General features: G+C 39.0%; 3 protein-coding genes across 3 annotated transcripts; all 3 read left to right on the top strand.

The window, feature by feature from the left end:
* Positions 1-2,808: 2,808 nt before the first annotated feature.
* On the top strand, positions 2,809-10,388 carry pwp1 (PWP1 homolog, endonuclein). Its single transcript, XM_039601423.1, has 15 exons — positions 2,809-3,170; positions 3,310-3,368; positions 3,457-3,608; positions 3,695-3,780; positions 3,913-4,009; positions 4,137-4,247; positions 4,372-4,502; positions 7,047-7,117; positions 7,605-7,701; positions 7,807-7,868; positions 7,946-8,057; positions 8,869-8,959; positions 9,316-9,437; positions 9,530-9,635; positions 9,781-10,388. Exons 1-15 carry the CDS (start codon positions 3,105-3,107, stop codon positions 9,873-9,875), a joined length of 1,458 nt encoding a protein of 485 aa, XP_039457357.1. The 5' UTR covers positions 2,809-3,104; the 3' UTR covers positions 9,876-10,388.
* Positions 10,389-10,998: 610 nt separating this feature from the next.
* mrpl42 (mitochondrial ribosomal protein L42) lies at positions 10,999-14,276 on the top strand. Its single transcript, XM_031726607.2, has 5 exons — positions 10,999-11,147; positions 11,599-11,662; positions 12,960-13,044; positions 13,247-13,407; positions 14,166-14,276. The coding sequence occupies exons 1-5, from the start codon at positions 11,069-11,071 to the stop codon at positions 14,209-14,211; spliced, it is 435 nt and encodes a 144-aa protein (XP_031582467.1). The 5' UTR covers positions 10,999-11,068; the 3' UTR covers positions 14,212-14,276.
* Positions 14,277-16,855: 2,579 nt separating this feature from the next.
* Positions 16,856-23,859, top strand: ube2nb (ubiquitin-conjugating enzyme E2Nb). The gene is made up of 4 exons (XM_031726546.2): positions 16,856-17,002; positions 18,722-18,968; positions 20,489-20,629; positions 21,781-23,859. The coding sequence occupies exons 1-4, from the start codon at positions 16,973-16,975 to the stop codon at positions 21,822-21,824; spliced, it is 462 nt and encodes a 153-aa protein (XP_031582406.1). The 5' UTR covers positions 16,856-16,972; the 3' UTR covers positions 21,825-23,859.
* The last annotated feature ends 1,613 nt before the right edge of the window (positions 23,860-25,472 follow it).

The raw sequence follows: 25,472 nt of genomic DNA on the forward strand, positions 1-25,472 counted from the left end.
CACCAAAGTAAGTAACTGATAAACAAATGACTACCTGCTACCTTGGCTCATGTGATTAGGTAGAGGATCATCAGGGGGTCCTTTTGTCCCTCTTTGGGGGGGATACTCCCAGGGGGTTTAAATCTGGGACTCTCCACCATTTGACTCTTAGAACTGAAGAAGCTTCTCGAATGAGAGGTGAAACGTCTTCAAGCAACTTACAGAAGTCCAGACGCTTTTCTTTCCAGGCTCCTTAGACTACGATGACCTGGATGACTGAGAACCTTCACAGACACTACCTGCTGTGGAAATTGTGTTAACAATGAGTCTAGAGGGGTTTTTTGTTTGTTTTTTTAAGAGAACTCTTTTTGTGAATTAAAAAAAAAGCTACTAGAGCTTATTTATTTCTTGCTATTTAAGTCGTGCTGACAGATTTCTTTCATGTACTACAGCAGAATTTCTTCAACAAATAGTAAAACTGAAACATACTGTTGAAATTACACTATTTTTCTTATATAAATCTCAGGCGTTACATGTATAATTAAACTTCTTCGAAGTGGGCTTACTTTGACATTCTGCTTTTGAGGGATTCCTCTTAGAAATCTCAATTCAGAAGTCTTTGGCTGTGTCCCAATTCAGGGTATGCACGCTTGAAGTACGCACACTACGCGTACTACGTACGGTGCGTACTATAAGTACGGGAAGTGCGGAAGTGAGAGGCTTGTGAAATGGGACGGTCTAGCCTTCGTCGCGCTGTTCAGGTTGCCTAGCAACCATGATACTAACCGCGAGAAATGTTTCATGCAGCTTTGTGTGACAGAAATGAAGGAGAAAAAATGTTTTGTTGGTCATTCATTTTTGTCATGACATCACTTTGATTAGTTGAGACCACGGGACTGTAAAACATGATAGTTGGGCTTCATTTCTGTACTGAACAGTCATTTCAAGATTAGTTAGTAAATAATAATTAGCTAATGTTATTCATGAGACTAAAGTCATCTCACTGTGGTAATGTTAATATAATATGGACAATATTATATGTATTGTCAGATTATATATATATATGAGCTTGAACTCTGGGTCAAAGATGCAAGTAGCAGTTATTTATATTTCCTATCACCTTAAATCTTCACTCAAAGACAAGTATCTCTGACAGTGTATATACAGATGTATTATATATAAGAGACAAACATTGTTCTTTCAATATGTTGGCATTACTAAATTTGGCTCAATGCTTATATATATGTGTAAAAAGCAAATGTATGAGCTGTGATAACTGTTTCTGATAGAATGAAGAGTAGACTGATATATTAAATATTCCTTTATTGGGTGAGAAAATCAGACCATGTCATAACTGCGTTAAGTCGTACAGAATAGATATCAGAGCCTTAAACAGGCTGACTTCTGCTAAATGGGCCAAACTGGGCAGAAAGTATACAAACACATAACATCCTTATAGAATATGATGTAACACTATAGATCAACTTACCTCAGAATATATAAAGCATATAAACAATTACAGCAATATGATGCAACAAACACAGCAGTACTACTAATCCAAAATACTCAAAGCTTCATAGAACTGAAACAAACATTTATTTTTAGCTCCATTCTGCTGCTGATACATACTTTAGGTTTCTGAATATTAAACTTGTTGCTGCCTTTCATAGTGTGTAACTTGAAGGCTCTGAGTACTTTCTCCCACACTGAAAACACTGGAATGATAACATTATTTGAACATTACCTAATAAGACTGATTCAGGACAGACAATTAGTTATGTTAAACTTTCCTAGCAGTCCTTCACAAACAGGGAACAGTCTGTCTATTCTCTCCATCTGTCAGCTGCTGCTGGCTCTTCTTCCTCCTCTTCCTCACACACTGCTGAGTTTGTCCTGGTGGATCATCAGGGGTGCAAAGCCTCACAGATGATGTGCAGCAGTGGGTCCCTCAGTCTGTCCTCACTCTGGACACTTGCAGTTGTCACACATGGAAATCAAATGTGTGATAAGCTGCAGGATTCAAACACAAGTGTAACTTATAAATACATGTTCATACTTTTATTCCACAACCAGAGAGAAAGAAAGAGAGAGAGAGCAGGACAGACAGACAGGTGACAGTCTCAGGTGTATACACTGCTACAAAACAGCACAAGAGAAGGAGGATTTAGTGTTTGTGTTATTACGAGTGCTAAACAAGAAGAGTTCCCAGATGGTCCAGTGGACACATGTGTGACTCCTGTGATTAAAGCATCTTTCTTTCAGCTTAACGAGTGAACCGTCAGCTCGTTCAAACACACGTTAAAGTCCGTTTGGCTCGACACCACCGAACAGAGGCAGCAATATAACATAGCTAACATTAACAGTGCAGTGAATCCTGCTTGTGCCGTGATATTCAGGACTGCAAACCGAGCAGCATCACTGACTTTCAGCTTGTTGTGTTTGTGGATATATGACTGACTTTAATTATCCATAAAATCATCACATTCTCTGTAAGATTAAGGTCGACTATATATGTATTTAGAAGTAGAGGCTTTAAAACCAAGTTGACGCTGAAAGTACAAACATCACTAATGTCACATAACTTTGCCGACATGTGGCCAACAGTAATGTTTTAATGTTCTTAAACATTCGCACATAAATAAGTGACATCATATTCAGTACTTACTTTTGACAGTTCACTCTTCGGCCGCTCCCTTCTGCCGTATTTTGCGGCAAAATTATCCACACCCACCGCCGCGCTATGGATTGTGGGATATATGGGGCCACGAAGCGTGCACCGGACCACGCTTGATATTTGGGGAAATCGACGGCGCATTTGGAGTACGCATTTGAAGTACACTTTGAATTGGGACAGCCGTCGTCGCGTGGCGGTGACGTAATCGCACTTGAAATGCGTACTTCAAGCGTGCAGACCCTGAATTGGGACACAGCCTTTGTGTGTCAAGTTTCTCTGCTACATTTTTGATCAGGCAGATTTTTCAACGCTCCTCAAACGCCATCAAGACGCGTCGCAGGACCCAGTGAAACTCACATGTACGCCCCTAGTGTGCATGCCTGAGGTTAAATAGTCTTTTAGTGTGTAGTTTATAAAGTTTTGAGTACATAAAACGTACAGTTTGTCCGCAATGAGCTCTCAGATTACTTGTATCGGGTGGGTAAAACGAGGCGTTGCCAAGGAAACCCCGGATAAAGTAAGTATCGTTAGCATGTTAGCCGACCGGCGGCTAATCTGTCAACATGGCAATGCCCAAACTTTTACACGTATTAAACCTCGAGCAAATTACATATATATTTTAAAATAATAAAGCCACTTTTTAAATTTAACTCCAGGTTGAGTTGAGCCAGGAGGAGCTCCAGCGAATCATCACTGAGGCGAAAGAAGAATTGGGGTATGTTAAAGGCTCACTGCTCCCGTGTATCCTATCACACTGTGCCTGCTGTCATGTACTTTTTGTTTACTTCTTTGAATGCCCCTAGGGAACTGGCAGCTGAGGACGAAGAAGAAGATGCTGAGGGTGTACCTGTTGAAGAGCGTGATACTGCTGAAGTGCCACAGGATGAGAGTGAAGAAGGAAAAGAGGATGAGCTAGCAGAGTATGGCCTGGATAAATATGATGAAGAGGACACAGGTGAGGAAGGGGCAAGGTGCTGTTTGGTTATTTGAGTAGATTTGCCGCTTCATCCCATATCTTCTGGTGTCCTGCCTCTGTTTTAGTGACCGCTAATCTTGGTGACAGCCTGGCTGGACTCACAGTGTTCAGCTCTAATGAGGAGGATCCTTACATCACCATCAAAGACACAGTGAGTGGCCTCCAAAAATAAGTACATGCATTCTGTGTTGTGCCTGAAGAGCTGCTATAAACTTTAAAACCCCTCATTTGTTTTCCAGTGCAAGAAATTTGTGTTAATTTTTTTGGATAACTTCCTTCCTAGGACCAGTATGAGCGTGAGGACTTTCAAATCAAACCCACTGACAACCTGATCCTGGCAGGCAAAGCAGAGAAGGATTGCTGCAATTTGGAAATCTTTGGTAAATGCCTTCATTTACTGACCTGATGGACAGATAACAGAGGATTTTCTTCAGCAAATAGAAGGAAATTTTGTTCATTGGATACTGCTGCTGTGGCTTAAAATAAGCTAAATGTGTTACTTTGCAGTTTACAACTCAGAGGAGGACTCTCTTTATGTTCATCACGATATTCTGCTGCCAGCTTATCCACTGTGTGTGGAGTGGCTAAATTTTGACCCAAATCCTGCAGAAGGAACATGTAAGAAAACATCAGATAATAAATGCAATGTAGATAAAGTCTCTTGTTTCGTTGTATAGGACCTTTTAGCAAACACTGTCTCCTGTGTGTGTGTGTGTGTGTGTGTGTGTGTGTTACCCTGCAGCTAACTATGCAGCTGTGGGCAACATGACCCCTCAGATAGACGTGTGGGATCTGGATGTGGTGGACTGTTTAGAGCCAGCCTTCTCTCTGGGAAGCAAAAAAGCCTCCAAGAAGAAAAAGAAGAGCAAAAAGGTAAAAGCCTAATTAGTGGTTGTATTCTCAGCAAGAAATTGAACCCTCAGATGCCCATCAGAGTGAGAGTGTTTGAGTTTTAGATAAAAAGCGCTTGAAACACTGGAAAAAGTGTTCCTGCTAAAATGGAGTAGAAAGTAGAGATGGACCGATCCGATATTACTATCGGTATCGGTCCGATACTGACCTAAATTACTGGATCGGATATCGGCGAGAAATAAAAAATGTAATCGATCCATTAAATATCAAAAAAACACCTCACAAAACTTGCGACACGGCGTAACTCGGCTCATAACCGTAGCACGTCGGAGCAGTGTGCTCACGTGATAGAGCGGCTGTGTGTATTTGTAGCCGCTACCAAACCAGCATTTCATCTCCGAGGAAGTTATCCCAGAGAGAAGTAAAGCAAGTGTGTAAGTTCATCTCTGAATGTTTGTAAAGCGTTCCCATGTTAAGCTTAACAACCGATATATGGAGCGACTGACTCTCTCTCTCCCTCACCTTCCTGCAGCTACTTCAATCGTGAAACTGCTTAACGATCAGCTGATCGGCTTTTCTGTCGCGAGTCCGTCTCTCTTCTCTGTTTTTGGTCCACTTTGCACCAGAAAGAGGAAACCAGCGGCTGAACAACAGCAGCACGTTTAAGCTTGATAAGCTGTTGTTAGAATTTATTTAATATTACTTTCTACACCAGGATCCTTTTCTACGTAGCTGACGGCTGGTAACTGTGCAGGGGCGGATCTAGCAAAGTTTAGCCAGGGGGGCCGATAGGGCATTAACAGGGAAAAGGGGGCACAAAGACATACTTTTCTTTCTTATTCTCATTTAAAATGCCTAGCTTTTAATAAATAATTATCTGAATCTTACACCCAAAGTTTTAATCTGATTTAAAATGTATAGAAGTCCATTACTGTATATAGTAACTGTTAAGTCTAATATACCCTAGTAAGCTATAGTACTTTTTCTTTGAGAAGGTACCATCTGTGAATTCTGCAATTCTGTTGAAGAAAGATGTTGAATCTATTTAATTATTCTTGAAAAATAATTTATTTCTGTGCATTTTTTTTCACCCTGCATCAAATTAAAGTTGATTACATCGATTAAGCATCATGACGTGGAGGGTGGGGTGGGTTCCTATTTTTTTTTTTGCTGGGAGTTTGCAACCCTATTAGTTAGGTTGCTTAATATTTCTGCTAAGTACTCTTTAAAATACCAGAATAGGGAGGATTAAGTTTATTAGATTGATCAGTGTTCCTGAACTATGAAATATTTTGGGTGCAGTGTATTTTTTTTACATACAGGTATAACAGAATAGCTTTAGTGTTGTTGTTTATTTAAACTTGAGTATGAACTTATACAAAATGCAGCAAGATATTAAAAAAACAGTTTTATTGATTAAAAAACACACTATATCGGATTCATATCGGTATCGGCAGATATCCAAATTTATGATATCGGTATCGGTATCGGACATAAAAAAGTGGTATCGTGCCATCTCTAGTAGAAAGTAGGGGTGGCTTTAAAAAATCGATTTCCCCGAATCAAATCAATTTTAGTTTCGATAATGCACTATCGCTTTCATTAAATCCTGAATTGATTTTTAAATATAAATGTACTTTACCAGAAGTATCAGAATCTCAGATTAACACTCACAAAACTATTTCAACAACTGCCAAACAACTAAATAAGCAAATGAGAGCAGGTAAACAGATGTAAACACAGAGCGCGGATCCCCCCGTTCACCTGACAGCACGTTCATAGACACGCCGTCGGGTGCTGAAAGCCGACGTCTCACAGATTCTAAAGCTGCAGGTTTCGTCACTCTCTGACCAAAATTCACTGAATCAGCAGCAAAAGAAGATCAAAACTATGCTTCACGTTTGAAAAACATTGTCATGAATTTCCTCTTACTTTCGCTGTTTTGCTTCCGCCACGATAAAATCACACTTCCTGCACAGCCCTCTCTCTCAGTGTACTCAGAGACCAGTTTACCATCAAAAGTCTCCATTTTCTGCATTATTCACTTACTCATTACGCACCAGTCTACCGTTGTGTACAGTGCTGTCGGCCGCTGTAACTTTGCTCTGCTTCACTTTAGCAGTATCAGGTAATATTCATATGTTGATTTGTGGTTTTCTTCAGTTTTTGATCTACTGCAGAGTATTTTTAAGGCGGTTATCTGCTATAAAAAGTCAGGCCAGGAAAATCTCCTTCATGTTTTTCTGTGTTTTATCCTGAGTTACTTTGACACAAAGGCATCTGCTGTGATGCTTACACCTCTAATGAAGTCTCACAAGCGACAGCTTTGTTTTTGTACATATAAAAAATATGAATATGTACTGATAAATGATCATAATTATAATATTTCTGACTGTTTGAGTCAAAATTGAATTGAATCGAATCAGTTATAGAAATCAAATTGATACCCAGCCCTAGTAGAAAGCACTATATTAGTCCCGGTCCATTTAGTAAACTCTGATGGGTTTAATATCGGCTGAGACTGAGTTAGTAATTAGTTTCTGTCTGTTCTTTTAAAAATAACAGGGGGCAGCAGCAGAACCTGTTGAGGGACACACAGATGCAGTGCTGGATTTATCCTGGAACCAGCTGGTCAGGTCAGTATCAGATTGCATTAATATGCATTCATCCATTTTCTACCACCTATTCTCTTGTGGGTTGTGGTACAAGGAGTCTAAACAGAGGCCTTCGTTTACTCTCGGAAAATTGACCCGTCTCTAATGGAGAGCCCAGATTTCCTGTAAATGAAGCTCATTTCCTCAGCTTATATCTGAGCTTTTATTATTTCAGTCTCTACCCCCTGCTTCTTATCATAGGTGAGGGTAGGAAAGCAGGTCAACCAGTAAGCTGACAAGCTTTGCCTTCACACTTTGGTCTCTCTTCACCACAACAGACTTAAACATGCTGCACCAGTTCAGCTTTCAATCACACGATCCACTCTTCCTTCCACTTGTAAACAGTCCCAGAGATACTTGAATTCCTTTACTTGAGGCTAAGAGATGGTTTATATTAGATGCATGTGGTATAACTGTACATACTTGTACATTTGTTGGTCTTTCCTGAAACACAGTCCCCTCTTTTTAGGAACGTGTTGGCTAGCGGTTCTGCAGATGAAACAGTTATCTTGTGGGATATGTCTCAAGGCAAGCCAGCCACAACCCTGCGCAGACACACTGATAAGGTATTCAATGAGAAATAAAAATACAATTCACAGTTTATATTGAGTGTTGCATTCCCAGAAACTACAGCCTTGAGCTGCTGGATAACAAACATTTTTGTCTTTCAGGTCCAGACGTTAACATTCCACCCGTTTGAAGCCCAGACTTTGCTATCGGGATCTTATGACAAGTTCGTGTCATTTGTTCTCCTCACCACCAGATTTTGGATTGACAAAAGTTTGGAGGCTTAACATGTTCTCTTTACAGGACAGCTGTACTTTATGATTGTCGGAGTCCAGACAGCAGCTATCGGACATGGAGGTTCAGTGGCCAAGTGGAACGTTTGGTCTGGAACCACTTTTCACCCTGCAATTTCCTGGTGAGTCCTTAAAACATCCTCCAGGATTTTCTAGTAGACAAGCTGTGCAGAACACAGTAAAATGCATTTCAATTTACAAAGCATCCCAAGTTTTCTAAGAAACAAGTGCTATTCTCAGCTCCCATAAAAGTGCCAGTGCTCATATTAGATGTCATTTTTTAATTTTGGGGGGCATGTCTGAATATGCAAAGTGTCATCGCCACTGTTTGTAAGACAGTTTATTTAAATTTTCTTTACATACAAATTGTTTTTAACTGTAACAATGACTCAGACATCAAGGGTGAAACTTTTGCCTGGGCCTGAAATGGTGCTGACTTGGAATATTGCTATGCTATAACATAACATAACATAACATAACATAACATAACAAAACAGTAGAGAGATAAATTTGGCATTTTCCCTATTAAGTGTGTCACTCCCTTGGAATTTTTCAGGGAAATGTGAGCTGGTCAGGTCATTTGTTTAGCTGACACAGAATGACCCATCTGTTACGCCTTCTCCCAGCACTGATGCTTCACATTGATGTTTTTGGCTGACGTCCAGGTCATTTTCAGAGCTCGACCAGCATAATCACATGTGGAGATGTGGTTTATGCTAGTGAAATAGATGAAGATGGAAAAAAAAAATCATACAAAAGCATCAAAGCTTAACCGCATTAAATCACATTCCTTTTAAAACCCGGCTGAGCAGCTGTGACTCCAGCTGGTGTGTGGTCATTATGCAAAAGACTTTGCGTATCTCATTCTGTTGATTTTGTTGTTTCTTCATAAGCTCTGTGCTTTATGTGTGGGGTTTTTTTCTTATTTTTCAGGCAAGTACAGAGGATGGTTTTGTCTACTGCCTCGATGCACGCTCAGATAAACCGGTGTTCACACTGAGGGCACACGATGAAGAAGTGTCAGGTGTGTGTGTGTGTGTGTTCAGTCCTTTTTTTCAGTTTAAACTCTAGATAAGCTTTTCTTTTGTAAGAGTGGTATTTGTTTTTCTTGGTAATGAGTCATTTGGGAAAATATGAAAGCATTCCTTGACATTATTTATACATACCAGAGAAATGTGAGAAAACTCGTGGTTGGCTTGTTTTTCATCATCATCTCAAAACCACTTCCTTTCTGGAGGAAATCATGAAGACAGTTGGGTAACACTGAGGCTCTGTGATTCCGCCCAACCAAGTGGAGCCTTCCTTTCCTTGTGTTCTTGAAAAGATACAGTAATGACTGTGCTATAGAAACCACGCCTAACCCCCTTTGAATTCCTGCAGGGTTGGCCCTCAGCAGCCAGATTAAAGGATGCATGGTCACCTCTTCAGCTGACAAACATGTTAAGATTTGGGACATTTTAGGCAACAAACCCAACCTGGTGCACTCGCGGGATATGAAAATGGTAAGTTTGTGGTGTGTTGTGGATTATTTTTCCATGTGTATAAAAAGTTGTTGTTAAAAGATGTTTAACCTGACTTTGTAACCTGTGATCAGGGTGTGCTGTTCTGCGCATCATGTTGCCCCGACCTGCCCTTCATCTATGCCTTTGGGGGACAGAAGGAAGGTCTGCGAGTTTGGGATATAAGTGATGTTGCAGCAGGTAAAGTTAAATCATTTGTAAATCATGTGAAGTTAATTCCAAACGCAACTGCACGACTTGTTCTGTGGTTATGTAAAGTGGCAAACATTTATTTTTGAAGCTGTTTCAGTTAATGGTGCTCTAATGTTATTGTGACTGCTTTTAGTGGCCGAGGTCTTTGGCAGTCGAGAACGCTTGGTGGCAAGTACGGGATCACAGGCATCCAGCGCTGCAGCCACATCTGACATGGAGGTCTCCTAGTGACAGTCTGGTTAAAATGGATAAACTGAGCTAATGTGGAAACACATCAAGCTGCCATGCTTGTGGCTTCTTTGTGGAAGCTCCACTGAGAGGCTGGCCAGTCTTTGAAAACCAGGCCCAAAGGAACCAAAGAGCTCAGTTCAGCTTCTCTCTTTCCACATATAAGGCCGCTGACAAGAACATTTAAAGACATGTTCAGGAAAGTCGAGGAACAGTTGCTCTTAAATTAATATAAGTGGACTTCTTTCAAATTTTGAATGACTGGGTGTAATTTAAAATCCATGCAGTTTTTTTTCTGTACATTACCAATGTAATATGCTGCTTATATTACTTTCTCAAGAATACCATGCACACTGATCTGAACAGTGGTTTTATACCCTTTTCTGCTAATAGATAAAAATTTTGGGGGAAAAAAGTCTGTACAGTTATTTGATTTGGCTCAAGTGTAAAAATAAATAAATAATGGACTCCTCCAACTGTTGTATATTCAAGAAATAAACACAGTTCATTAGATTTGTGTTGATTTTGTTCTTTGGTTTTCAAACCACTTATGAACCACTAGATGGATGTGTACAAATGTGGAGTGTTAAATATTTATGGTTGTACTGTACATTAGGCCATAACCTTTAGAAACCTATAGACTTTCTTTTGGGTTTTTTGCTTAAAAATAATGCATTTAAAAACTGGACCTAATACTAAGAATATATGGGAAAATAACCACCTATAATGTAAAGTATGAAAAGTAAGAATTCATAAATGTGAAATCAGTTTACTGTTAGTCACCAGCAGGGTGAGTAGTAATAGACTATGAGCAATCAGTGTTTTTAAATCATATTAAAGAAAAACAAAGTAAAAAGCATCACAAGTACTACATGTGCACTGGGAATTCGAACTGTGAGTATTTGTGAGGATCTCAGGGTTCAACAGTGTATTTTATTTTAAACGAAAAATTTCTAAGATATTTAAAAATATTTTACGTAACAGCATTAAGTTGAGTTCAGTTTGGAGATTTTGAAATAATCCAAACATGTTAGATGTTAGATGTCAAAGAAATTTGAAGTGAAATGCAGGAGTTCAAAATAAAGTCGGAGTAGAAATACTGAAGGAGATCGGTGTAGCAGCGGAACTGTTGAAGCCGAGTCAGAAAGCAGAGTCGGAAATATTACAGTGTTGCACATACAAAATAATTAAGCATGGCGTCGGGTCGTTTGTGCAGACTAAACAGTCTCCTAACGCGACTCTCCGGTCGCACTCGGTTATCGTGTGTACAAAGTAAGTTTTATGCTTCATTTGTCATTGTTGGCGGTCATGTGAGTGTACGCGAGTTTACAGATTTATTGGTTAACAGCGATGGCAGCGGTGAAAGCTAACGGGCTAACCTTGACAGTTTAGGTGGCGAGTCTGACTTAATTGTCCAAACCACAGTGTGTCTGTACAAAACTAAATAAATAAAATAAAATACTCGCTGCGAAAAATTTAATATATTACAAGTTTACACGTTTCCTAGTGACTGTAAACGTAACTCATGTTGGGCACAGTAGCAGCATCATATGTCTAGTATCTGTGTTTAGTAGTTCCTGCTGCTGTCTCCATCCTTGTGTTATGGTCTCTAAGCTTTCAGAATTTCATTTATAGCTAAGAAGTTGAACCGTGTCCATTTGTGTCATTAGTTGTCTGGACTTGTGTTACATCTGTGCTGGTTGTTTTTGTTTTCCTGCTGCAGCTTGTTCGGTCGCAGCTCGCCAGAAGTCCAGTGTTGGTACTACTTCTCTTGATGGCCCTGAATGGTTTGTATTTGTCAAATTAAGATGAGATGAACAAAGACAAGTGATTATCTTATCTTGTGGATTAGAATTAGCACTGCGTGTTGTATTGTCCAAAAGTCCTGAACAGCCATTTATTTCATTTCTTTACATTTTGACTCCAAGCAGCCAGACTTTGTTGTAACTTTTTAAAGAGGCCTCAATTGGTAGTTCTCCAGGCTTTCTGAAGGACTTTGAAAGTTTTTCTTTGGTCATTGGCGCCTTTTTCACAGTAAATTCACTCCCATCCTTGTGCTTGACATAAGGAAACATAATTTCCTTATAAAGGCAACCAACTCAAGGGATGAAGTGTGTCCCTAAAAGATCGAATGAAACTAAACAAGTGGAGAAAAAATCCAGCAAAGACTTGACACAGGATGTCTCGGTCGATCCATCTACTGTTCACCAGTGCCTCATTAGAAATTGTTTCAGTGGAAGTTCACTTCATTCTTAAAGAAGAGAAAAGGCTGTGGTATGCCAAATTACACAAAAACTGGACTGAAGATTTGTGGCATCAGGTTTTATGGAATGATTAATTCAAATTTTAAATCTTCTGTTCCAATCACCATCAATATGTGCAGATCTCCACAGCCACTGTGGAGGGTCTTATGTTGTTTGGGGGTGTTGGGGATCTTCTCAAAATAGAACAAACAAACTCAGAAAAGCATCATAATGTTTTGGCCCACCACATAATACCATCAGGAAGGAGTCTGATAGACAACGGCTTGACTTTTCAGCATGACGATGATCCCAAACACACTGCCAATGCAGAAACAGTATGGCAAAACACACAATGGAACACCATCAGTCGTGGCTTGGCATCCCCAGAGCTCAGACCTCAACATCATTGAAGCAGTGTGGGATCATTTTGACAGGTAGTGAAACAAAAGCAGCCAATATCCAAAGAAGAGCTTTGAATTTCCTCCAAGAAGCCTGGAGAACTATTCCTGAAGAATATTTAAAGAAATTACAAGAAAGCTGCCTAAGAGAGTTCAGGCTGTGTTGAAGAATAAAGGTGGTCATACAAAGTAATGACTTTCAAGCTCATTAGAATTGCACAAACCTAAAATTGGTGTACATATTTCCCATTTAACTAGCAAAATATAAAGAATTCGTTACGTCAAGACGTTTGCACAGCACTGTAGCTGCAGAAATATTTAACATTTTTGTAGTTGTTGGAACAGCTAATGAAGTGTAAACAAATGTGACAACTACTTAAGTAGCTAATGATAGATTACATAATTTTGACATAGATACTAATTTTTCAATTTTTTGGCTTTAGTAATGTGGAAATTGGTGTGACCTCAGATGGAAAAACCATAGTGTGCTACCATCCCACTGTGGACATTCCCTATGAGCTTACCCAGGTAAGGCAGTACTGTGTAGCTTTTTTCAAAAGTATTCTGGATATAGTTTTAGACCTGTTATTATTTTATAACAAATAAACTTGAAGTATCAGACTTACAGCCATTAGAAAAGATGTAACTTTTCTGTGCACAACAAGTGAAAAAGCTGCAGGATTGCAATAAAACACTGTGTATTTACAAAACGGGAAATGAATCTTTGCAGCCTATAGAAAGACCAGACCCAATGGCCAACCAGGTCGAGACGCACGACCAGGTTTTAAAGGCCCACCTCAGCAAGGAGGTGCTCAAGGACAACGGCCCCACAATAGAGGAGCTGAGCAAGATGTTCTTCACTACAAAACACCGCTTTTATCCAATTGGACAGTAAGTACACAAGTAACACTCACATAGGCAAAGATATGTGGTGAAAATGTTGGTGGGAGATTTGCCCAGACGTTCTTCATCTGGTCTCCCTTTAGTAATTTATTGTTGATTTATTCCTCCAAAGTTTACATTTGGATCAACAAGATGAATTATGTATAGAAAATTGCTTATCTGGATATATCTATGTTACAGGTATTATTGGTATTGCACAGTCCCGATCAAAGCTTAAGACCACTTGAAAAATGTTTGAAGTGATCAGCACTAATGGTGGAGCTACTTATTACTGAGCTCATGTTTGGGTTTTCTGTTTTGGGGTGGTTACAGGTTTTTTGTTTTTTGCATGCTCAAAAAATGTTTTGTCTCACTTTCATTTCTTCTTGTTGCATGTTGAAGCTCTACCTGGAACCTTGTTAAGATCCAACCATGTTTGTTTGTCATTTTTCAAGTGGTCTTAAGCTTTTCATCAGGACTATATTTACTGGCAAGCTGGTCAGAAATGACATATTGAAGAAATTTTCCCTTGAAAGTGGGTTACTCAACCTTGTTTCTTCTGGTTTGCTGATTTAACAGTGTTAGCACAGCAGATTTAGATGAGTTGCCAACTTTGATGAGGACACTCTGTCGCTCCTTCTGTTGTTTTTATTCTTTGGATGATTGTGAAACGGTGTAAAGGAGCTGAAAGAAAATGTGCTGTCTCTTTAAAAATGCGTCTGTACTTGTTGTTCTGTATTGATCGGCCTCTGTTTTGTTGTTCACAGGTATCGAAGGCGACGCATAAATAAGGACCCACCGAAGGACAGATAGCTACCAAACAGCAAATGATGTTCTTCTGTTGTCACTATAATGTTAAATAAACTGTTAAATAATAAGTTAGTAGTTACCATTTTTTGATTCAGCCACTACACTGGACTTCACAGTTGCCGTAGAATTTTCTTTAGACTGATGATGTAAAGCAGTGGTTCTCGAGTAGCCTGGCAAGTCACACCCGTGTGTCTTCAGAGATTCCAGGTGTGCAGGTGTACAGATCCATGTCAGATATTGTGATGTCATCGTGCTGGCTAGCAGCCACCTACCAACCTCCTTTATGCACATGTAAACACCTTTTATAAAGGTGTCCTATCATTTTCATTTCATGATGGTAGCATCTAGTTCATATCCCTGAAACTTTAATTATAAATGACGATTTATGATGTCAACATGTTGCCTAGCAACCACACTAAAATCAGACCAAACAGTATTGTAGCAAAGTAAACATAATGAATGAAAATTAAATTTACTATATTTGTGCTCAGCAGACATTGAGTTCTCATTAAAGAGGTATGCTGAACAGCTATGCTGAAAAATATAGGAACCCCTTAAAGAGACACTACTTCTGCTACCTAACTGTTAGCAAAAAGGACAACGTGTGTGGGAAAGTGAATCACTTTCAAAGCGCAACTAACCACCTGTACAACACAGCAGCAGAAGAAGAGGGGAAAAGGTCATTCTCTTTTGGTTGTATTTTGTGGGCGAACTGTGGCCTGAATGTCACCCGCTTGAAGCGGGTTGTGGCAAGTGATGAGTGTGTCCGTTTTAATGCAAATGTCATAATGCACCTCACATCTGATCCACATTTGGTAGATCTGTGGCTATGATGTGGCAGTTTTATTCACAATGGATCACAGAGGAGCCACATTTGGGCCAAACAGTGATTGTTTTCTGAGTTTTGGCTTCAGCAGAATTAAATAGAAGGTGTCATACCACATTACAGGTAACATGCTTGATTCAGGACAATGCACTTGGATAAAAAACGTTCTTCAGTCTGTTGGGCAACCGGTCAAACAGCTAGTGTCCAGGGTGAAAACTGTCTTTATTGATTTTTAAGGCTTTTTAACAACATTTAGGTTTTGCGGTCTTGTTGAGTGCAACATAGCTGAATTACATAACATTCCACAGAGCTGAATTCTCCACCTGACAGTACCCAAAGAATCCATCAGCACAAGGCTGGACAGGCCGATGGTTTTGCTGTGTTGGCCGCTTTTGTATACGAGTTTGAACAAACATTGATGTAAATTGTAGTGCAGAGCTTAGCGGAAGCATGCAGCTGAGAGGTGGTAGTTCTAGTTTTCTATGCAAATGAGTTTTTCTTTGTGTGTTTCTTTATTACACATTACATATAGTATTGTGAGGAAGATGGAGAGAAATATTAAAACAAACACTTATCCATTTAAGGGCAGTTTTAAAATTTTAGTATTAATTCAAGATTTTGGGCCACTCTGCAATTTATTTTTTGCAATATTCTCTTTTAGTTGATAATTTTCTGTTATGTATTTAAGAAAAACAATCAAAAATGTATACATCCATCTCAAGCATCATAGGTGTACTTTTTATGAGATATTTTATTTGCTGTGTGCTATTCTTGGCATAACCCTGTTACAAATGCTCAGGAACATTAAAAAACAGATTTAAAGAAATATTGTTTAATAAGTTCTTTTTATATCATACATAGTGACTCTCATACTGAACACTCATTCAATTTCAGGTAATACTTCATTCATTTGTTACCAATTTATTTTAAGATACATATATTGATACAAGCTGTAGTTTTTTTAACCTGCTGTCCACGCACTTACATTCCAAAAGATGCATCAGGGCAACTCAGGATTTAGTCCCTAAAATTCTTTGACACACAGACTAGAGGAGCTGAGGATCAAACCATCTACCTTCCAGTTGGTAGATGGCCCCCTCTGTGGCAGTTTGCATTGAAACAAGTATAAATAACAAGGTTGCAAATCTGTGCTAGCATTAATGTTTTCTCATAAAAAGATGTGACCTGTGGAGTGTAATGGACTGTGAAAGTCAAAGATGAATGTAGTTATATAAATAAAGGAAGAAATCTTTGAAATTCATTTAGCTTCCTTTGGTAATATGGCAATAGGGTTGCATTAGTTACAGTAATACATACAATCCAGTCAGAAAAGATAACAAACTGGACTACCCTATAATTGGGACTACCCAATTATAAGAGACATGCATTCATAAAATAAAGAAAGCTGATTCATAACTTTTAAAAATCTTATACTTGACATCCAATTTGGCTCTCAAGACGTTGGGACAAATTGGGATTTGGGGAATTCTCCAAGGCTGTTATGTATTTTAAACGATATGTTTGAACCACTATTTTAACAAGAACACCTGTGATTTACACAACAAATTAAAGTTTTAGTATTTTGTGCATAGACTGTTTTCAAATTCTGGGGTGTGACAGAAAATGTCCTGCAATTGTAGAATGGCCCTTTTATTTTGTCTTCTTAAAATAATAATAGCAGCAGTAAAAAAATATATATTCAGGACCCTTTGGAAACATTTAACTAAAATTTCAGATTCATAATATGTTTTATTTGTTCATTTATTTAGTATTGCAGCAGTTATATTTTTACATGGAAGTCTTTAGACGTCAGCAAACTTGTCTACGTCATCTGAAGCCACCGGAAGCGTGAGTTATCTGTCCCCGCCCCAGCAGCTCAGTCAATCCAACCTGAAGAGAAGGCGAGTCAACGGCTAAAAATATAATAGCTAACACAAGATGGCCGGTCTGCCTCGTAGGATTGTAAAGGTACTCCTGGTATCGGACAATATGTATATATCACAATGAGCCGTTGAATGTATTTTATAGCGGTTATTCAGTCCCAATATGGACGTAGACGTGCAGTCATCTCGCGTGTAGCCTGGCGTTAGCAAGGCTAGCACATTTAGCTCCTGTCGAGCTAGCTCGCTTGTCTGTGTTTTGTTTGCCACTTCCGTTTAGTGAATTCTACTGTGACGATGGTTTAATTTTTTATACGTGAGGAATTCTTAACTCGCTTAATTTGCAATGTTAAAGTTATTGCTTTCTTACATTTTCAGTATGAACCGACTGATTGTAGAAATTTGTCCCAGTCGCCCTATGAATGGATTTGCTAAGTGAGCTAGGCTAGCAGTTTTAGCGTTGCCGATTCGTACACATGCCTGATGCTGATGTGAAGCGCTGCCCTTGTGCTCACGAAACATATGTATGAGCCCAATTACGCGAGCATGTCAACGTGTCTTGTTTAGTTTAGTTTTTGTATTAAAATATATGGAACTAAAACAGAAATGCAAGGCCTTAAGGGCTGCGGTCTCCTCCATTAGCCTCACCGCAGCTTCGCTGGGCCAGGCCCGGCAGTGGGCGCGATCAGCCTTTTCCGCTACGTCTAGCAGCTCTTCCTCAGGTTTAACAGGTTTTCACAACCAGTAACACGACCGTAGGCAAAGTGGGAAAACCGGACTAAGCTTCTATTTATAAACCTATGGCATTTTGCTTTACATTTACAACAAATAAACGTTTTTGTTTTTTCTAATTCTAAGAGTGAATCAGTTTCCTTCCTGTTTATTGCAGATGTTTTGGTGCACCTGCTCAAGCGAATGCAGAAATCTTAAATAGATACTCTACTTCCTCCTTGTTCATTCTCGCACAGTGTTCATTGCGGTAAAACTCTTTAGCAGATACACTGTTAATACACCCAGTGAAGTGGAACACTGAAACAGTTTCTAAAAGTAATCTGGACAAATTTATTCAGACTGACAGGCAAAAAAAATCTGCAGTCAATCTGATAACTGGTTGCTTCTTTAAACAGGGATTATTTATTGGCTAATTCGTTTGTTTGTTAATGTCTCAGAGTTTGGGCAAGAAAAGCTATTTGAAGAGCTCCCTTTAAGCTAATGTGATTCTGATTGGCTGCCCCTCGTAAACGGAAGGTTTGAACTGCAGTTTTGTTTAGAGCAGTCTGAAACCACAGTTTTTGGCTCACATACTCTTTATTGCAACTGTATTTTGCTTTATAAAATGTTTGTACTCGGCCAAAAAAATATTTCCATATTAAAGATGAGAACCACTTCTCTAAAGCACAAACAGAAGTACAATGTGAGGAAGGAAAACAGACTACAAGAAATTAAGGAGGCAATGGAGAGAGAAGGCTTGTTTTAGGTATTGGGAAATGATTGCTTGAACTTTAAAATTTTTTTAGATTAAAATAAAGTGGAGCCCCTGAGTTATTTGTCAGTGCGAGGCACTACGTGAACACTTGACTACCTTTAGTTTCCATTTTAAATAACTTGTGGAAATGTTTTCTTGTCTGTATATAGATAAAGTGGAAAATATTCGTGTGACTATGCGGGGTGAAGTTGTGTATTATGAACCATTATGCACTTAAAAGTCTGTTGTTGACACCCTCCTACAGTTCTTCATGCAACACTTTTTCTTCCTTTTTAAATTCAAAATGTCAACATCTGTGTTTCTCACTATGACCTTGCTCAGGAAACGCAGCGGTTGATGGCAGAGCCTGTTCCAGGGATCACTGCTACGCCTGATGAAGGGAATGCACGCTACTTCCATGTGTTCATTGCAGGGCCTCAAGATTCTCCCTTTGAAGGAGGCACATTTAGACTTGAACTATTTCTTCCAGAAGAGTATCCCATGGCAGCTCCCAAAGTGCGATTCATGACCAAAATCTATCACCCCAATGTTGACAAACTGGGAAGAATATGTTTAGACATTTTGAAAGGTGAGAAAGAGATAAAAATAATTTACATGATTGTTTGTTTTTTTTAAAATATGTACATCCTGTTTTCTTTTTCTGGTTGATGTTGGTGTGAAACAACACTGACAGCATTCTGAGGACTTGATTGCAGCTTTTTTTATTGCTTTGTAAAAGTGAGGAGCATCAAACAGTTAAAGCTTATGGCTTTTATGTCTTTATAGCAGTCACAGGTTCATTTACCTGCAATTCCAAGTACAAATGTGTGGTACCTGATGGTATCAGTGGAAATCCACTGTATAAGGAGATAATAACGCTTTAAGAAAACACTTATTTGGATTGGCATTGTTCTGTTTATACAATGAGCAGGCAGTGAACGTCCGACATGTTAAAGCCTGTTGTAGAGAAAAGTATGCCTTCAGTTTTATATAAAGAGCTCATCGTCTGAAAGAAGAGTGAAGTGAGGTGATTACTTTCAGTAGGGCGTGGAAATAATACGAACCATTTTCATGTTATACTGAACTGATTTATTGTTAATGTCAAAATATGAGTTTTTAAATTGCATTTGTAAGGAAAAGGAAGATTAATTCATGACATGTGTTCTAGATCAGGATTTGGGGGATGGGGATAGATATCATTAGATTGGAACACTATACAGCCATATTTTATGCGATGATTTCATAATGATTAAACTATTTTATTCAAGTGAAATTGTTGCAAAGACAATATATCAGACTTTTTTAAAGGCTCATTTTAAGTTTTATATCTGCAAAACATTTTAAATAACTGGAGACAAAGCCTTTGTTTTGCATCAGCTTTTCTGATGACAAGCGAGGTGTTTCCTCTTTAGAGGTGTATTTGATTAAAAAAATGAAATAAAATTTCACAATTCAGGTCCACAGGAAGAAAGCTGCCATTCGACAGCTTGCTTATAAATTCTTTTTCTTTAAACAGCTGAGATTTCTCTTTGTTTTATGAGTGCAGAGACAAACTTTGCTCAGTGGTTGTTCCTGAGCCCGTGCACTGATTTCTGCTGCAGAATCGAGTCTCTTTCAGTTCTCTCGTGCCTTGTGTTCACTGATTTCTTTAGATTATTTTAACAATCATATGCAGCGTAGGTGATGACAATCCCAAAGTCTCTGCATTTTCTGTTGAGCAAACAAATGTATTTATAATTTATTTGGGCACATAAGCATTATTATACAATGATAGAATCATGGATTTAATTTTTATTATCTTGATATTATGTGGTAATGAAAAGCAAATTGGTATATAAAATGTATCAGGAAAGCATGTGGCTGTGTTTGCATATATGCTTACAAGGGAATGTGGAAAATAGAAGAGATTGTTTAGCAGACTGATCAGCACTAAAGGACTGCTACTCCCTCATATGTTTTTTTTTTCCTTTACCTTACCTTTCTGATTAGCACAGCTCTGATTTTGACTGCTTTCCTTCTCTGCCACTAGCAATTAGGTTTGCCATCAGATTTGTTTCTTTTCCCATTTAACTCACCAGCCTGTTCCTCTTTTTCCTGATCTTCCCACAGACAAGTGGTCTCCAGCCCTGCAGATCCGTACAGTGTTGCTATCTATCCAGGCATTATTAAGTGCTCCCAATCCAGATGATCCACTGGCAAATGATGTTGCAGAGCAGTGGAAGAAAAATGAAAGCCAAGCCATTGAGACAGGTGAGGAGATGATTTATTTTTTCTATTAGATCACTCGGGATTGGCTTTGTTAAACTGTATTTCTGCTGCCACAGGTGGTCACAGGTTTCAGTGTGAGAAGTGCTGTGACAGATGGGGAAAAAAAACAACAGCTCAGGTCCTGACCTTAACTGTCAGCCACTTTACAAATAGCTGCAAATTAGCCAAAGCTGAGATGATGGTTTTCTTTATGGTTCATTTCCTGGGAGGAGAAAAATAACAACTAGAAAACAAAACAACAAACCTGTTGGTGACTTTGTGGGAGGGGTTAGCTTGCTGACCTACTGTAAATAAAGTAAGGTGATAGTAACAGTTCTCAAGTTTGCTTAGCAGATGACGCACGTGAGAGCTGCATATATTTGTTATTTTCCGAACATTTTGTGAAACATAGTTTATCAGCTCAGGAAAATAAGTTGATGCTTATGGAGGTCTGCACGTAATGATCTTTTTGGAGAATCTAGTAAAAGAAGTTGATTGGTTTGTCTCGGCTGATACGCCACTTCTGAGTGTACAATGACAATGAAACTCCTCGGTCGTGTCTCACTTGATGGTATCAGTTGAAACCCACTAAATAAGAGAGATAATAAAATGCATGCGTGTATGCACGGCAATCAATCATGAAACAAATTGTTATGTGTTGTTAAAGGCAGTCTGAGATGGGCTTTTAAACAGGGTTTCTCTGCCAGTTTCCATGGAAATCTTTGTGACTAACCAAACCAATACATCATTTAAATATTCTGCTTGTGGTTTGACTGTAAAAGCAGAAACACATAATGAAATCAGAAGCCTTTTTTGGTTTTGTTTTAGGATATCAATAATTTAATGCATTTGTGTGAAATCAGCTTTGTGTGGCTCAACATAATGTCCTTGTTTTCCTCTATCAACAATCCAAACTCTAAACATAATAAAGTTAAAAGGATGTAAAGCATCAAAAACAAGCAACACAGAAATGAAAAGCCTAAATATTTAGATTTTGTATTTGGAAGTCCTGTGACCTCTCAGTTGCTTTTACTGCCTGTTCTGGGATTAACACTTCCTGTGTATACCTTGCAGCACTTTACTTATTTACTGTTATTTACTCAGCTGATGGCCCTCATACCAAACAAAACCCTCTTGTTTTGTTTCCTCCCCAGCCCGAACATGGACCAGGCTCTACGCAGGCAACAGTGAAGTATAGAAGAAGAGAATCAAGGCGTCTGAATGTGATCCACAAAATATACTCCTATTCTGTCATTTGAATTTAACGGACACAAAAAAAGAGAAAAAAAATATTATAAGTCCAAATCTATCTGAAAGAAATGACGAGCAGCAGACCTCTGGGTGGCATATGTTAAGACGCGTTAAATGTGTGTTAGCCTTTTTTTCTTTTTTCTTTGTTTTTTTTGTTTGTTTGTTTTCTTTCCCCTGTGTTGCTATTTAAATGCATGGACAGAGAATGAGACCCTCCCCATTACAGTCTTAAAACTCACAATACAATGTGTTGTCTTTAACCAGGCCACATACTGGTACGTTTGCAAAGTGTACATGCATTAAAGCTGTCGTTCTTTTAACACATGCATTATTTGTCAACACATCTGTATGTCTTTTTGTGTTAATTCAGCACTGCACCGGTAGAAATAGTAAATGACACATAAACTATTAATAATGTAGGTTCCCAAAATTTAGAGGGATGGGGGGAAAAACCCAACACAATTGGAAGGGGGAAAAACTAAAACAGCAGTTTAAATGCACAGCAAGGGTGAAGCTGAAGGATTTCACACAGGAAGTGCTTCCTCAAACTTTTATACAAGCTCACACAAACGTAAGTTTAGCTGCTGAATCCAGGTTAAAGAAAACTGGGATAATTGAGAGATGTATGCCCTGATGTAAGTGCCAGGTTTGCTAATGGGGAATACATATTCCTTCACAGCCACAGCTCATGTTTTAAAGAATTTAGTCAGTGCCTAGTATCCTGCAGGTTTTGTGTATTCATTCACACCTTACCATTGGAATCAGGTGTGTAGAAAAGATAATAGAAATGTTCTAATTAGAATCCAATGAATGGGGATTCCTGCAGTAATCCAAGAGCTGCTGGTTGGTTGTAAGCCTGTTGTCTGAAAGCTTCAAGAAGTCTCAGAAACTTGATTCAATCTTTCTTTCATTTTTTTCCCTCCTCAGTTTTCAGACCCTGTTTAGTTTGGGGAGGGTGGGCGGAGTACTTCCACAGGCTTAAAAAGTCATTCCCAACACATTAAGGGAGGCAGATGAATGCTCAGTGTTGAAAGAAACTAAATGTCATAGCAGAGTAGCATGTGTTGAAAATGACGTCAGCTTTTTAAGAGGGTAGGAAGTTAACTTGTTGTTGGTTTTATGTTTATTTTTAACTATCTGTCCATGCTATATCTGTGTTGCCTGTTTTCAATTTTATTTTCAGTGTTACTTCATGTACCATACCAAGCTGATAACAGGACGGTTCAAACTAGACGTCAGAGGTGAAGGGGGGTGTTTTCTTTAAGGGGGAAGTTGCGGTTCTTGCCATTGATTACAAGGTTGTTTTCAGAGTTTTCTGCTTTTACATTTAATCAGTTCCCGTGGGTAAATTCAGTCACTGTGGAAGCAGGAAGAGCGATGTTACAAATAAAGCGTGTTCAACTTCAAAAGGATTTTTGATTGGCTAAAGAGAATGGATGTCATGCACGCTGTACGATAATCCCACAAAATCCAGGGTGTGATTCAATTTGATGAACACTTTAGAAAATATAGAAACTTTCCTTTTAAAAGGGATCAAATAACGTTAAAGGCTCACTGCTACATTGCCTGTACCCTTCATGTTGCTTCATTGTGGCTCATCTGAGAGAGGACTGACCGAAACCTGTTTGTAGCTTTTTTTTTTTCTTTTTTTTTTTCTTGGATTATCACAGGCTTTGCTTAGATTTGATGGTGTCCAGAAATATTAACTCTAACTGCTATATTTGCTGAAGCCTGGAAGATGGAGCACGGCTTAAAACCTGGTTAATTTATTGTTTCCCTGAGGGACTTGATGGTAATCTAAAGGAAAAAAAAAACAGTCACTCACTGGATTTTTGAAGTATATTGATCAACATACTGAGCTCAAACTGAATAATCAACTCCCCATGTGATGAATAAAAAAAAACAGTTCTGTCAGTAATTTCAGTGCATTTGCATACATGGCTCTTCAAACACTCTGGTAATAAACTGAGTTGAGTAAGTAAGAGGAGTCTTTGTTTTATGATGTGTGGATGGATGGATGTGTCCAGAGCTGAAAGCTTACAGCTAAGATTTATTCTACACTCTTAAAAAATACAAAACAAAACAAGCTCATGCCTCATGAGTTTCTTTCATGTTCATCTTGTAGCCAGTCTTACATTTATAATCTGCTCAAAAAATTAGGGGAATACTGAACTACAACAGTAGATCAGTCTGTCCAGTTAGGAAACATAAAACCTTAGCTGCTTTAGTGCCAATAACTGTGACAACAGATGCATTTGGAGAGGCAACAACACCACAACTACCAAAGAGGGAGTGATTTTGCAGATGGTAGGCACAGATCGTTGCTCTCTTTCTGTCCCTCCTGGCTGATTTTTTTTTTTCTAGTTTTGCCTTTTGCTCGTGTTCTTGGCACCAATAGCAGAACCTGTCGGTTCTGGTGTTCTCTGGTCAATGCACAGTGTTGATCTGTGAGCACTGAAGGATACTGGGCCCTCATGACAAGCTTGCCGAGTCATTTTCTGGCAGTTTGGCCCAAGAAGTAAACACAGCTCCTGCTGGAGGTCATTTTGTAGGGCTCTGGCAGTGTTCCTTCTCCACAAAGGACCAGATACCAGCCCTGCTGCTGGTGTCTGCTGCCGGGAGACACAGCAAACCTTGTGACAACACACATGGATGGCATCTGACAAGCACACTGAGAAAAAACAAAACTAGAGAAAAATTCATTAGGAAAAAGAGAAAGCAGCGATCTGTGGCCAGCACCTGTAAAATAATCCCCTTTCTGGTAGCTGGCTTTTCTTGCCTCTCCACTGCACATGTTGTCACTTTCCTTTGGACCACAGTAGGTAAAACTGATTCACAGTGGTTTTTGCTTCCTAACTGGACGCCCTTTAAGTTTGAGTTATACTGTGATGACCGAGTGCTAGTCTTTGAACAGCATATTGAATACTCCATCCTTAAGACATTTTGTATTTTTTGCAAGCAGAAGGACCATTCATGTCCAGTGGAGGGAGACAACCACAGATTTAACCATGCCGAGTCGCACAAAGTGAACTCTTTACTCTTACTCATAACTCGGGGGGGGGCAGTATGCACATCCACAAAACCATTTCACTGTGGGCACACCCAGAAATACTGAGTCAGAAACCCTGTGAGGAACGACCCTGTCCCTCAGCACGTTACATTGTATTAGTTAAATATTGCAAAATTTAAAAAAAAAATTGTGCAACAGTTTAAAAATTTTTAAACTGTTGCACAAGTGCTGCGGTCTCACCAGCTGGTAGCCATTTATAGTTGTTAGTATTGCTATGGAAAGAGAAATTTACTACTCTCTTTTCTTCACAGATTCATATTTTGAACCAAAAAAGTAAAGTCGTCTGGACTGACGATGCATCTGATGGTACTTGGTTATTAGGGGCTAACATAAAAGGGCCTCTTTTCAATTTGTTTACACCAAATTTCAACCCCTGAATCAAGATCCCAACATTTTCCACTCTTCTGTTGTCCACTTTTGGTGAATCTGTGCAAACTGTACCCTCAGTTACATGTCCTTAGCAGACAGAAGTGGCACCCAGAGTGGTGGTCTGCTGTTTTAGCCCATCTGTTTCAGGTTTGATGT

Source organism: Oreochromis aureus, linkage group 17 (genome assembly GCF_013358895.1).
Source record: "Oreochromis aureus strain Israel breed Guangdong linkage group 17, ZZ_aureus, whole genome shotgun sequence".
NCBI lineage: Eukaryota > Metazoa > Chordata > Actinopteri > Cichliformes > Cichlidae > Oreochromis > Oreochromis aureus.

Bases quoted from the DNA above. Each gene is read 5' to 3' on its own strand.
- ube2nb (XM_031726546.2), top strand. From the start codon at position 16,973: ATGGCCGGTCTGCCTCGTAGGATTGTAAAG. The intron at 18,969-20,488 runs GTGAGAAAGAGA...ATCTTCCCACAG, and splicing joins ATGTTTAGACATTTTGAAAG to ACAAGTGGTCTCCAGCCCTG. The intron at 20,630-21,780 runs GTGAGGAGATGA...TTTCCTCCCCAG, and splicing joins AAGCCAAGCCATTGAGACAG to CCCGAACATGGACCAGGCTC.
- pwp1 (XM_039601423.1), top strand. From the start codon at position 3,105: ATGAGCTCTCAGATTACTTGTATCGGGTGGGTAAAACGAGGCGTTGCC. The intron at 3,171-3,309 runs GTAAGTATCGTT...ATTTAACTCCAG, and splicing joins CCAAGGAAACCCCGGATAAA to GTTGAGTTGAGCCAGGAGGA. The intron at 9,636-9,780 runs GTAAAGTTAAAT...GACTGCTTTTAG, and splicing joins TATAAGTGATGTTGCAGCAG to TGGCCGAGGTCTTTGGCAGT.
- mrpl42 (XM_031726607.2), top strand. From the start codon at position 11,069: ATGGCGTCGGGTCGTTTGTGCAGACTAAACAGTCTCCTAACGCGACTC. The intron at 11,148-11,598 runs GTAAGTTTTATG...TTCCTGCTGCAG, and splicing joins TCGGTTATCGTGTGTACAAA to CTTGTTCGGTCGCAGCTCGC. The intron at 13,408-14,165 runs GTAAGTACACAA...TGTTGTTCACAG, and splicing joins CGCTTTTATCCAATTGGACA to GTATCGAAGGCGACGCATAA.